The sequence below is a fragment of the Cetorhinus maximus genome, chromosome 4 (genome assembly GCF_964194155.1).
Source record: "Cetorhinus maximus chromosome 4, sCetMax3.hap1.1, whole genome shotgun sequence".
NCBI lineage: Eukaryota > Metazoa > Chordata > Chondrichthyes > Lamniformes > Cetorhinidae > Cetorhinus > Cetorhinus maximus.
The window spans coordinates 102975173-102989844 of NC_135882.1; the positions used below are offsets into that span (position 1 = coordinate 102975173).

At 44.2% G+C, this 14672-nt stretch overlaps 1 protein-coding gene across 1 annotated transcript in view; it reads left to right on the plus strand.

The window, feature by feature from the left end:
• ccdc178 (coiled-coil domain containing 178) overlaps window positions 1-14672 on the plus strand; it is a 587382-nt gene that overhangs the window by 14687 nt on the left and 558023 nt on the right. The window contains exons 4-6 of the mRNA XM_078540576.1: window positions 9728-9867; window positions 12393-12466; window positions 13871-13968. Of these exons, the coding sequence (XP_078396702.1) occupies window positions 9728-9867; window positions 12393-12466; window positions 13871-13968 (312 nt within the window). The remainder of the gene's footprint in view (window positions 1-9727; window positions 9868-12392; window positions 12467-13870; window positions 13969-14672) is intronic.

Below are 14672 nucleotides of genomic sequence, written 5' to 3' on the forward strand. Positions count from 1 at the left end.
GGGAAGAATTTTCTCCCCGTTGGGTGGGTGATTCGGGAACGGGCGTGGGCGGGTGCATAGCCAATCGCTGCCCGCGATTGGCTGCGCGCCGCCAATTTGTGTGGGCAGGCCAATTAACTGCATTTACCCTGTCTATCCCTTTAAGTATTTTGTAGGTTTCAATGAGTTCATTTTTCAAGCTTTGAAACTCCCTAGAGAATACAGGCCCAGTTTCCCCAATCTCTCTTCATAGGACTGTCCTGCCATCCCGGGAACCAATTTGCTGAACCTTTGTTGCATTCCCTCTTCGGCACATCACAGCGCTCAGCGTTGGGAGGAGGTAAGGGGACCAAAACTACACACAGTACTCCAGGTGCGGTGTAACCAAGGTTCTATACAATTGAAGCAAGAGTTTCCTTCTCCTCTACTCAAATCCTCTTGCGATAAGGGCTAATATTCCATTAGCCTTCCTGATTGCTTGCTACACCTGCATATTAACTTTCAGTGACTTATTGACGAGGACACCCAGGACTCTTTGTACATCTACACTTTCTAATCTTGCACCATTTAAGAAACACTCTGCACATCTGTTCCTTTTACCAAAGTGGATAACCTTGTATTTATCCACATTATATTCTAACTGTCATGTTCTTGCCCGCACACTAAGTTTGGCCAAATTCTCTTGCATCTTCCTCACAATACACTTTCTCACCTGGTTGTGTGTCATCTGCGAACTTGGAAATATTGCATTTAGTCCCCAGATCCAAATCATTGATATATATTGTGAACAGCTGGGGCCTGAGTGCTGATCCTTGCAGTATCCCACTAGTCACAGCCTACCAATGCGAGAATGACCCAATTATTCCTACTTTTTGGTTTCTGTCAGTAAGCCAATCCTTAATCCATGCCAATACATTACCTCCTATCCCATATGCTTTAATTTTGCTAACCAACCTCCTGTGAGGGACTTTATCGAAAGACTTCTGAAAATCCAAGTATACTACGTCCACCGACTCCCCTTTATCAATTCTGTTACTAACATCCTTGAAAAACCTCCAATAGGTTCATCAAACATGATTTCCCATTCATAAATCCATGTTGACTATGCCGAATCAGATCATTATTATCCAAGTGTCCACTTATCACATCCTTTATAATAGATTCTAACATTTTCTCTACTACTAATGTAAGACTAACAGGTCTGTAGTTCCTCGTTTTTCTCTCTCCCTCCCTTCTTAAATAGTGGGGTGACACTCGCTACCTTCCAATCTGCAGGAACCGTTCCAGAATCTACACTGTGCAACTCCCGGTGGCAGAGTGAAACACAGCCCTCACATGCTGTTCACAGTTAGTTCAGTTGAGAGCTGTGGGCTGGAACTGACTTCCTGAGGTCTTCTGGATTCTCTGTGCACTGCCAAACAAAATGGCTTCTTGCAGTCTCTTTTAAACAATTCAAAAACGCAAACAAAGCTGCTGTGTTAATTTTAAGTAAGTCATTGTTTGAAACAAGCAAGAAAATTAATTGTGTTGAGGTCCTTTGTAGTCCCATCCTGTCCCCTGTTCACTTAGGAGCTAAAGGACTTTTACAACACCTTTTAAAAGATTCAATGGATATCCCTGGAGGAGTCTTTGCATTTTAATGACTCTTCATAGCTAGCTCTAGAGATAAAAGTCTGACAAGGTTTGAACAAACGCAGAAAGGTGTCAGGTTGTCTGTCCATGCTTCCATTTTGAAAAGGCTTAAAACTCAATTTAAAGGGTTGAAAACTGAAATGTATCTTGAAAACAGTTATCTTTAACGTCTGTAATACCTTAATTAAACGTTCAAGACACTGGCCATTCCCACTGGTATGCCCCTCACCTCTAATTCCTTAAATCCAAGAGGTGCAGACTTGAAAGGATATGGCTTTCAACCGGTTTAACCATCCACCATCAAATGTGGCTGGACTGCTATCAGGCCCTGCTCTCGCCTGCTAAAACTATTCACTATTCCAGGATCGTCCTGGAATGCAATGATAACCCCTGGCTTCTTCTCTCTAATGCAAACCATCTTCTTAAACCCTCTAATGCAAACCATCTTCTTAAACCCTTGTCCCTGCAATCCTCACCTCCAACAATAAGTGCAAGGAGCTTATTGTCTTCTTGGTCACCAAGAGTGAGATAATTGAATCAGTTATGTCTATCACACCCTCTCCCTTTCACTTGTCCACCTGGCCAAACTTTCTTTAATGCTCCCCCTGCTCTTTACCTGAACATGCATCTTTCCTTAGTTTCTCTCCAATCTCCCCTCATACCCTCTCTGAGTTCAACTTGTCCATGAGGCCCACCTCGTGTTCCCTTGATCCTATTCCTACTAAACTGCTGATCACCCAAATTCCCCTCTGATCCCCACGTCAGCTGATATTATAAAAGGCTCTCTCTCTTCAGGTGTTGTCCCCCTCTCCTTTTAAATCTGATACCATCACCCCCTCCTCAAAAAAACCTACCATTGCCTCCGGTGTTCTTACAAACCCAACCTCCAACCTTGCTTTCTGCTCTAAAGGCATGTGTTGTCACTTTCAAAATCTGTTCCCAGTTTTCCTGGAACTCCATGGCCAGAATATTGCCGTCGGCGTGCGAGGGTGGGCTGACACATCAACGTGCAAAATGACGCATGATGACATCGGGCGTGCGTCCCGACGTCATCGCGCGTCATTTAGATATTTCGTTTGGTGGGCGCGCAGCCGCCTCCGACGTACGCCCGTCAAACTGTCAAAGGCCTATGAAGGCCATTAGGAAAGTAATTGAGCTAATTAATAGCACTGTCCGTCTAACCTTAAGATTGACGGGCAGGCGAAGAGCCCAAGCAGCCTTCATGTTTTTCAGGAAACCTCATTCGCAGGCAAGATGAGGTTTCCAGAAGGTTTACTAAAATCAATAAATAAATTTTGCTAAATTGACAAACATGAGGGGACATGTCTAAATAATTTTTCTCTTTCTTTATTAAAACATTTCAATATGTACTTAATCTCCCTGAGGCAGCTCTGTGCTTCAGGAAGATTGCTGCATTCTTGCGCAGGCCCCGACTCTCTCTCCTCCCCCCGCCAGCACAGGTAACGCTGAGTGCTACGGAACGCGTTTTACGCTAGGTGGGCCTTAATTGGCCCAATCACGTAAAATGGCAGCGTGCAGCCGATCGCAGGTGACGATTGGCTCTGCGTCTGCCCCTGCCCGGCCCAGCCGACATAGGTAAGTTTCTGGCCCATGTCTGGTTCAACCTCAAACAGTTTCCATGGAGAGGAATGAGTCAATAACTAGGGAACAGAGTCTGAGGCGAGGACCAAAACAGTGGCTTTGGTCTTTCCAATTTAATTGGAGGAAATTTCTGCTCACCCAGCACTGGATGTTGCATAAGCAGTCTGATAATGTAGCAATAATGGGGTTGTCAAGAGAGTTGGTGGTGAGGTAGAGCTGGGTATCGACGGCATATATGTGAAAACTAACACTGTTTTGAGATGATGTTGACAGGGGCAGCATGGGATAAGAAATAGGAGGGGATAGATCCTTGGGGCACACCAGAGCTAGTAGCGCGAAAACAGGGAGAGAAGCCTTTGCAACTGATTCTCTGCATATGATTAGGTAGATTAGAATAGAACCAGATGACTGCAGCCAGCTGGATGATAGTGGAGAGATGTCGGAGGAGGATGTGTGGTCAACCATATCAAAAGCTGCAGACAGGTCAGGATAGATGAGGAAGGATAGTTTATCTTTGTCATAGTCACTTAGGATGTCATTTGTGACTTTGATAAGAGCCATTTCAGCGCTGTGGCAAAGGTAAAAACCTGTTTGGAAGGATTCAAATTGGAGTTCCGGGAAAGGTGGGCACAGATTTAGGAGGCAACAATGTGTTCAAAGACTGGTGATGAAAGGAAGTTTGGAGATGGGGCAGTAGTTTGCAAGGATGAAGCCATGGATTTTTTTTGGAAGGGTGGGATGATGATGACAGATTTAAAGGAGAGAGAGAGAGGATAGTACCTGAAGAGAAGAACCGTTAACAATACTTCTTAGGCGGTCTCTCAGGATCCAGGTTGACTTGCTTCCACCCAGTTTCGATAGGTTCTGAGAGGACTGTCAAGCCCAAAACGTGGACTCTGCCATATGCGGGGCAGGTGGCGCTTGAAGGGTTGGGTAGATGAGTTTTTTGGAAGTTTGTGTGCTCCCTCTCCGATGCCTTGACTTCGCCCTTTTTTTCAGCCTTGAGAAATGTCTCACACTTAGGGTTTTATCCCTTTATCTAGGTGTCGCAATTTTAAAAAAGCTGCTATGTGCCCCCTACCAAAAGCCGTCCAACATGGTGCTATAATGGTGGAATATCCTAATGTTCCAATCAAACCTCATTTAAATAGTCCTACATGAATCTAATCCTTTTAGGTTGAATTTAATATACTCTGAGTTTCTGAATGTAATTACATTTAAAAATTGTAGCTGAAACTTTATGGGCAGAAATTTGCAGGCACACACCTGACTTGATTGAGCATAAAATATCGCATGCGATATTTCGGTCGGGCAGACCTATTAAGGCCACTAAAGTTCTAATTGAATGAATTTTATCGCTGCCTGTCCAACTTTACGGTTGGCAGGCAGGCAAAATGGCCAAGCGGCCTTTGGATTTTTTGAGGAACCACATCCACAGGCGGGATGAGGTTTCCAACAGCAATTAAAAATTAAATAAAAATTTTAAAAATTCATTCATAACATGTCCCTGCTCATGTGACAGAGTCACATGAGTGGGGACATGATTTTAACATTGCCAACTTTTTTATTTTTAATGTTATAAATCTTCAGCTCCCTGAGGCAGCTCTGTGCCTCAGGGAGCTTTCATTGCATGCACTTGTGCACATGTGTGAACTTCCCCGCTTGCCCTCCTCCCGACCCAACCCTGGCAGCGCTGAGCACTGTGATGTGCGTTTCACACTGGCTAGCTGTTAATTAGCTAGCCAGCGTGAAATCGATGTTGGGGCCCGATCGAGGGTGGTGATCGGCTTCGCGACCACTCCGGGGCCTTTTTGCCACACCTGCCCAACAAGGTAAAAACCCTGGCCTATATATATTAGCCACATTTTCAGGCTATACCATTAATGGTTCTAACTCTTAACCCAGTTATAAATTGGCAGCCATTTGCTATGTAGGTCGTTTTGTATATGATGGGGAAATCTCCCTGATTTGGGCAGGATTTTGGGTTTTGGATCTGGTCAGCGTCAAATGGGGGTCACGACCACTCACTGTGTGGGAAACAGTCACCCTGCAGAAGGCGGGCTTACTGTCCAAGACAGGCTTTCGCAGTTGGTGGACCAATAGGAGGCTCCCCAACTCGGAAGGAGTAGCAGCCTGCAGTTCAGGTAGGGGAGAGAGGATGCCTTCATCTTAAGTTACCCTCTTTGCAACTTTAAAAAATTTTAAATTAAAAAATGGCCTCAAGGGCCAGGTAACCATTGTAGAGAATACTTCCATAGACTGGACTGTGGCTGCAGCTGTGACTAGGCAGGCAGGGAGGGCCTCAAAGACTGCCTGAGTTGCTGCCCCCTTTCCCTACCCCACCCCACTCCCCCACCAATCTGCTGCCAGGAGGCTCCTTCCAGGCCTCCAGGAAAATGGCCTCAGCTAGGGTTGTACCAGCACACCAGCAAGCTACTAGGCCATATGTATTTGTGCACCTACCCACCTCTGCACCTGCCCCCACATGGACACAAAAATTCAGCCCAATGTCTAACTTTTGTTGAGTTGTCTGACCCGGAACTGAAAGGAATTGCAGTCTCTCATTGTACAGCTGGAGTGTAACCACGGGCAGCAAATCGTGCAGGTCAGCGCCTGGCAGCAGTCATGATACCTTCCTTTTGCAGGAGTCTGCTGTGCCAGCTGCATTTGAGCCACTTCAACAAACCAAATGGTGGATAGTGGACAACAAAGTCTATCTGCTGACAACTGGTTAATCACCTCCATGCATAGAGTACGTACAATAAAAGCCATGCTGTCGTATAAAGTGAGATAGAGCAAACTGTTAACATGATGAAATAATGTTTCCGCTGCCTGGATCGCTCTGGAAGATCCCTCCGTTACTTGGCAGATTTGGTGTCAGGATTTATGGTGGCATGCTGCATGCAGCACAACCTCATCATGAAGGGATGACCTGTGCCAACAGCTAAACATTAAGCAGCTCAGGAGGAGGAGGAAGGAGGAGTCAACCTAGTCAGCCCTTTCTGGGCAGGCCGTCGGTGAAGAACTCATCTGAGTGCAATCAGTAATCATAACCCCAATTCTACATTCATCAATAATCCAAACCTCCCCTCTGTCACTGACCATCACAACAACTGCTTGGCCACAATGAAAAAAATTCTTAAAAAGCCACATAACATAAACATTCCAAGTGAATTTTATAAATGAAACCTATATTGCATAAGAAGGTCAAATAATCACTCTTATGCATTCCCTTAGTGTCTGTGAACCTCTGCCTGTCCTAGTGTTCCTACTCAGTGCTACCCAGTAGCTACACCATGACTGGTGGAAGGCTGCTAGCATTTCAGTGAGGTAATTGCAGATGAGCTTGCAGGACGACCTTGAGCAACTCTGGGTCCAGAATGGCTGGCAGTAGAATGCATCATCTTGGCATGGGTAGCGCAGTCTGGACTGGCAGGTTGAGAGACAACAGCAAGAGCATTTGTGAAGTAGCATTGGTGGGAAGATGAATAAGCAACGTGTTTATGTTCCATGTAACCACTGCTACATTATCCTAACCTTCAGCAATCCTCATAAACTGTTGGAGGACAGTGCTTGAGAGCTGTAACACCCTGCGAGCCCCATTGCAAACTAATCTACAGATATGATAGCAGAAGTCTGAACGTGCATGGCAGCTGACCTTGCATGATGTTGGGTGGCTTCTGTTTGTGCTGCATTGTAAACTGTGACATTGGCCAAAAGGCACTGTATCATTGTTGGCTTCACAAGTGTGTTAAGGTGGCTGACCACCAGTTCAATGCTTGAAAGGATGGGCTGAAGGCTCTGTGTGAAGTCCTGAGCCAAGTTGGTGCAGGACTCCTATACTGTTGAGAGTGACAGCAGGCTTTCTGTGAGCTTCACAATACACCAAGCATTTTGCTGTGCATACGTATCAGCTTTCCTTTGTAGACTGTCCCATCAAATTTCTCATCAGCAGAACCTGTGTGCAGCGTCATCTCTGGCAAGTCGACACCTGTGCTATCTTTCTCTCTTGCCCAGGTTGCAGGACCCTTGCTCCCAGTGTCTCACCATGTTAAGAATCCTCCTCTATGCTATTTTCTAGATTATGTGTAGTGTCAGAATCTGAGCCAGTGGCTATGATTGTGAAATGGAGTGACGGTGCATCTTAATTATCACAGTTTATTTGCTGTTCCTTCATCAGCCTTTTCTTCCTCTTCCACTTCTTGCTCCTGCACCACTGTCAGCCAGTTTGCAGACCTTGGTCACCTGTCAGGAGAAAGGCACAAGGTAAGGTTGTGGTGCAAGAAGAGGTGGGGGAAGTAAGTGATGCATGCTTACATGATCTTCAACTTGTAAATCAGTAGAAAGTGTTGGATCTGGGGGAGGTGGAATGTGGGAAGGAGGATTAGATATAAGGGCACTGTCATTTTTGATGGCTTCAACTCCACCGTTAATCACAGCCTCAGCAGTAGCCATCCCAATAATGGCCAACACATTCTGCTCCTTGGGAACTAGAACATCTGTATTCATAACCCTGCATCAAAAACAGCTAATCCTTTAATAACCTCTTGCAGCTGTCAGTCAAACTATGAACTTACAGCCATCCAACATGACAATGATAGGTTCAAAGCAGTCAAGCAGCAATAATGTTATAATAATAGCACTGAGGGTTATGTCAACAAATAGCTATTAAAACAGCAATTGCAGATGTTTTCAATACCCAGACATGGACAGGTATGCTTTTTTTTTTACCGTTTTTTTGCAGGGCAGGCTATTTAAGGAACTTGACAGCTTTACAGTTCCATAGACCTTATTTGTCTTTTTATGAGCATCTACTCTAGTCTAAACATTCGTAACTCACGTTGTGGGATAAGGCCCTTGCTCCAATGGAAATGGAATCTGTTTGAATTCGCATTGAGTTCAAATGGCCCTGCTGAGTTCAGGTTTCCCTCATGTGTGAGTCATGAGAGAAAACGGAATTATAGATCAGTCAGCCTGACGTCAGTAGTGGGGAAAATTCAAGAGTCCATTATAAAAGATTTAATAGCTAAGCATGTGGAAAACAGTGGCAGAATCGAACAGAGTCAGCATGGATTTATGAAAGGGAAATCACGCTTGACAAATCTACTGGAATTTTTCGAGGATGAGGGGGAGCCAGTGGATGTGGTTTATTTGGACTTTCAGAAGGCTTTCGACAAAGTCCCACATAAGAGATTGGCGTGTAAAAGTAAAGCGCATGAGATTGGGGGTAGTGTATTGAGATGGATAGAAAACTGGTTGGCAGACAGGGAACAAAGAGTAGGGTCTTTTTCCGAAAGGCAGGCAGTGACTAGTGGGGTACCGCAGAAATCGGTGCTGGGATCCCAGTTATTCACTATATATAATAACGATTTAGATGAGGGAATTAAATATAATATCTCCAAGTTTGCAGATGACACAAAGCTGGGTGGGAGGGTGAGCTGTGAGGAGGATGCATAGATGCTTCAGTGATTTGGACAAGCCAAGTGAGTGGGCAAATGCATGGCAGATGCAGTATAATGTGGATAAATGTGAGGTTATCCATTTTGGAAGCAAAAACAGGAAGGCAGATTATTATCTGAATGGCTATAAATTGAGAGAGGGGAATGTGCAGCGAGACCTGGGTGTCCTTGTACACCAGTCGCTGAAGGTAAGCATGCAGGTGCAGCAGGTGGTAAAGAAGGCAAATGGTATGTTGGCCTTCATAGCCAGAGGATTTGAGTACAGGAACAGGGATGTCTTGCTGCAATTGTACAGGGCCTTGGTGAGACCACACCTGGAATATTGTGTGCAGTTTTGGTCTCCTTATCTGAGGAAGGATGTACTTGCTATAGGGGGAGTGCAGTGAAGGTTTACCCGACTTATTCCCGGGATGGTGGGACTGACATATGAGGAGAGATTGAGTCGATTAGGATTATATTCGCTGGAATTCAGAAGAATGAGGAGGGATCTAATAGAAACCTATAAAATTCTAACAGGGCTAGACAGGGTAGATGCAGTAAGGATGTTCCCGATGGTGGGGGAGTCCAGAACCAGGGGTCACAGTCTGAGGATATGGGATACACCATTTAGGACTGAGATGAGGAGAAATTTCTTCACCCAGAGAGTGGTAAGCCTGTGGAATTCATTACCACAGAAAGTAGTTGAGACCAAAACATTGTATGTTTTCAAGAAGGAGTTTGATATAGCTCTTGGGGCGAAAGGGATCAAAGGGTATGGGGAGGAAGCGGGAGCAGGCTATTGAGTTTGGTGAGCCTGTGAAATTCATTACCACAGAAAGTAGTTGAGACCAAAACATTGTATGTTTTCAAGAAGGAGTTTGATATAGCTCTTGGGGCGAAAGGGATCAAAGGGTATGGGGAGGAAGCGGGAGCAGGCTATTGAGTTGGATGATCAGCCATGATCATAATGAATGGCGGAACAGGCTCACAAAATACATACTCATCAATTTGGGGGATAGAAAGAACAGAAGCTAAATTTCATTAGGTTCATTAATTTTGTTTTTCTCCCCATCAAGAGATGAACAAAGATTCATGCCATCTTGGTTCCTCTGCATGCCATGATTGTGATTGGGTGAAAGTTGCATTACCGTTTGTCTGCAAAGTGATTCGCCATGTCCGTGAATTGGAAGCAAAGACTGAAGTATGGTTCAGACAGGTATGATTTGGAGAAATAAATTATTGAGCATTGAATATTTTGGTGAAATTATCTTTCGATAAGGCTACAGCCTGTATTGCTACACACTAGTGAGAGGTCATTGTAGCCCTTGATGGCATATCCTTTATCCCAAGGAGTGCAATGCAGAACCAATTTCAATGATCTGACTGGAGCAACTAGGGTAAGCTTACTCCATCCATTTCTCTTGAAAACGCTTCAGGTAAGATAATCTAATTCAGCACAAGCTAGGAATTAAAGCATAAGCTGACAATCAAATATGGGACTCCTCTTAACTATATACATTTTTTTATTCATTTGTGGGTCGTGGGCTTCGCTGGCTGGGGCAGTATTTATTGCACATCCCTCGTTGCTCTTGAGAAGGTGGTGGTGAGCTGCCTCTTTAAACCGCTGCAATCCATGTAGGTATACCCACAGTGTGCTGTTAGGAAGGGAGTTCCAGGGTTTTGACCGAGCCACAGTGAAGGAACAGCGATACGTTTCCAAGTCAGGATGGTGAGTGACTTGGAGGGGAACTTCCAGGCAGTGGTATTTCCATCAATCTGCTGCCCATTTCCTTCTAGGTGGTAGTAGTCATGGGTTTGGAAGGTGCTGTCTAAGGAGCCTTGGTGAATTCCTGCAGGGCACCTTGTAGACGGTATACACAGCTGCTACTGGACGTCGGGAGTGAATGTTTGTGGATGTAGTGCCAATCAAGCGGACTGCTTTGTCCTGGGTGGTGTCCAGCTTCTTGAGTGTTGTGGGAGCTGCACTCATCCAGGCAAATGGGGAGTATTCCATCACACTCCTGACTTGTGTCTTGTAGATGGTGGACGGGCTTTGAGGAGTCAGGAGGTGAGTTACTCGTCGCACGATTCCTAGCCTCTGGCCTGCTCTTATAGTCACTGTATTTTCTGGCTAGCCCAGTTCAGTTTTTGGTCCATGGTAACCCCCCAGGATGTTGATAATGGGGGATTCGGTGATGGCAATGCCATTGAACATCAAGGGGCAATGGTTAGATTCTCTCTTGTTGGAGTTGGTCGTTGCCTGACACTTGTGGGGCACGAATGCTACTTGCCACTTGTCAGTCCAAGCCTGGATATTGTCCAGGTCTTGCTGAATTTAGACATGGACTGCTTCAATATCTGAGAAGTGATGAATGGTGCTGAACATTGTGCAATCATTAGCGAACATCCCCACTTCTGAATTTATGATGGAAGGAAGGTCATTGATGAAGCAGCTGAAGATGGCTGGGCCTAGGGCACTACCCTGAGGAACTCTTGCAGTGATGTCCTGGAGCTGAGATGACTGACCTCCAACAACCACAGCCATCTTCCTTTGTGCTAGGTATGATTCCAACCATCGGAGAGTTTCCCCCCGATTCCCATTGGCTCCGGTTTTGCTAAGGCTCCTTGATGCCACACTCGGGCAAATGCAGCCTTGGTATCAAGGACAGTCACTCTCACCTCACCTCTGGAGTTCAGCTGTTTTGTCCATGTTTGAACCAAGGCCGTAATGAGCTCAGGAGCTAAGTGGCCCAGGTGGAACCCAAGCTGAGCGTCATTGAGCAGGTTATTGCTAAGCAGGTGCCGCTTGATAGCACTGTTGATGACCCCTTCCATTACTTTACTGATGGAGAGTAGACTGATGGAGCGGTATTTGGCCAGGTTGGATTTGTCCTGCTTTTTGTGTACAGGACATAGCTGGGCAATTTTCCACATAGCCAGGTAGATGCCAGTGTTGTAGCTGTACTGGAACAGCTTGGCTAGGGGCGTGGCAAGTTCTGGAGCACAAGTCTTCAGTACTACTGCCGGAATATCGCCAGGTCCCATAGCCTTTACAGTATCCAATGCCTTCAGCCGTTTCTTGATATCACCTGGAGTGAATCGAATTGGCTAAAGACTGGCATCTGTGATGCTGGGGACCTCCGGAGGTGGCTGAGATCGATCATCCACTTGGCACTTCTGGCTGAAGATTGTTGTGAATGCTTCAGCCTTGTCTTTTGCTCTGCTGTGCTGGGCTCCTCCATCATTGAGGATGGGGATATTTGTGGAGCCTGCTCCTCCATTGAGTTGTTTAATTGTCCACCACCATTCACAACTGGGTGTGGCAGGACTGTAGAGCTTAGATCTGATCCGTTGGTTGTGGGATCGCTTAACTCTGTCTATGACTTGCTGCTTGTGCTGTTTGGCACGCAAGTTGTCCTGTCTTATTGCTTCACCAGGTTAACGCCACATTTTTCGGTATACCTGGTGCTGCTCTGCTCCTAGCATGCCCTCCTGCACTCTTCATTGAACCAGGGTTGATCCCCTGGCTTGGTAGTAATGGTAGAGTGGGGGATATGGCAGTTACAAACATTGTCATGTTTAATAGATATTCAGAATATCTGCTAAAATAGACTGCAACCAGAATTTCTAATTGTGATTGTCTTGGCTATGGTAATGGTCAATTGTTTGTAATACCATAAACATTCACTGTGTTGACTGTTTTTTCCTGAAACATGATTTTGATCAAACTTTGTCTTACAGTTTACAGCATCTGTACAGCCGCAAACCCGAGAAGGAAGTCAATTTTCAGAAAATATGAATGGGAATGCTGAGAGGTGAGAATGCTAGATAAGTGAATATTTTATTGTTTTAGAAGCAAAGTGCTTTCCTTGAAATACCTCGTGAAGGAATATTTCAATGCAATTTTATTTTTTCTCCAATCACAAGGACAAGTTGAAAGTTGCACTTTTAAAGTTTCTCAACCTTGAAACTTCCATTTTTCTTGCACTTACATTCTAAAATGTGCCAAGGTGCTTCACAGGAGTGTTATCAAACAAAATTTGACACAAGCCACATAAGGAGATATTTGGGCAGATGCTTAAAAGTTTAGTCAAAGAGGTAGGTTTTAAGGAGTGCCTTAAATGACGAGTGGTAAAGAGGAAGAGAATTATTTGGAAGGCATTTCTCGAATTTGGGTCTTGACAACTGAAAGCACAGCTGCCAGTGGTGGAGTAATTAATATCATCAGGGATGATGAAGAGGCTAGAATTGTAGGTGCACAAGTATCTTGGAGTGAGGTTGCAGGCAGTTACAAAAGTACGGAGGGGTGAGGCCATGATGAAATTTGACTTGCCGTGAGTTAGGACCCTGGCAGCAGAGTTTTGGATGACATCTCATTTATGGAGGGTGGGAGTTGGGAGGCCGGCCAGGAGTGCATTGGAATAGTCTAGTCTAGAGATAACAAAGACATGGTTGTTTCAGCGGCAGGTGAACAACCGCAATATGCTTCACAGCTGCTTTGTTTGATAATGCTGAAATACTTTGAATGGATTGAATTCATTCAGCTGTATTTTGTGGGCTGAGGCAGAAATGTGATTTATTTTCACTTTTTTTTGTTTGTTGTAAATGTCTCTAAAAATTTACTTCGTAAAGATGTAGAACTGAATCATACAAATCAAAAACTTTTACTTTCGATTCCTGACCTGTGCTGAATTTACAAAAAAGACCAGGGTTGGCAGTAGGAACAGTACAATTGATCTGCATTCCTCTGATCTGAGGGTAAAATCACCCAGCTCCCATGCCTGAGGGTTAGACATTAACCTTTACTGGGAAATTTATTTGTATGAGGTGAGGATGTATTTCTGATATTTTCCATACTATCTATTCTTAAACATGAAGAATAGCCACTTGGTAAGGTATACAAGCGCTGTAGAACCACATGCAAGTGGGGTGGAGAAAAAAAATATAATGTTTGCGGAAGATACTCAATTTCAGCTATGGTTTTATGCAAAATTACATATAAGAAATGAGTATCAAACTTGAAAATGTGAAAATATCATGTTTAACTGACAAATATAATTATATGACAAACATGGTTGAAAATTTAAATGTTTTCCATGTAAGCCTTACATTTTAAAAAGTTATATAAAATTACAGTTCATATTTGGTTATGATAATACTGTTAAATGTTGGCTACAATGTTTGTAACACATATTTTGCTCCAATTCTGTCTTTTGTAGATATGTAATGCCAGCTGAAAATAACTTTAATCAAACACTTTCCAGTGACCTGACTTCACCTAACCTTTGTGTTAAAGGTGTTGGACTTGAGGGAACAGGTATGACTATTATAAAAAGTTATGGAATATGCTTGTAATTGGTCCTTTGACCTAACCTTTACACAAAATACTCCTTTAAATTCAAAAGTTAAAAGTAATTAAGTCTTGTTTTATATATTAGCTGTAACTATATCTATTTTTTGAGCAACAATTGTATTGACAAACGACAGAAAAGAATAATGGGTATTCATTAAAATTATGGGCTACAAAATTTGTTTCGGTGCTATAGGTGATGTTTGGTATCAAAGTGGCATCCATACTGTGCATGGACACTTCTGGTTCCACCTGCGACAGATGCCATTAGCGTAGGCGTTTGGAGTGTGTGGAGTATATAGAATAGGAAAACTGTGACACCAGTCGGGTGCAATGATTTGACACCAGTGCTGCCGTTTTTGACCTGGCCACTCCAGCTAATGCTGCCTCTGACATGCGCACAGCTGAATATGCGTTTAGCAGCAAGAAGTATCTGCTGCCATTACTATTTAAAGGGATCTTCAACTACTTTCAGGTTAGTTGCTGATTGATTTCTATTGGCTCTGTCTGTAGATTGTAGAATTGTAGTGAATTTTTTGCTACTTTTTAAAGTTGGTGAAGTCGACAAGGAATGGCACTGCACATAGTGAAGGTGCAGGCCTTGGTTCTGACATCAAGGATCTGGTCAGGCTAGTTATTCCCAGTCTGGGGTACTGTAGTGACAGTAACCT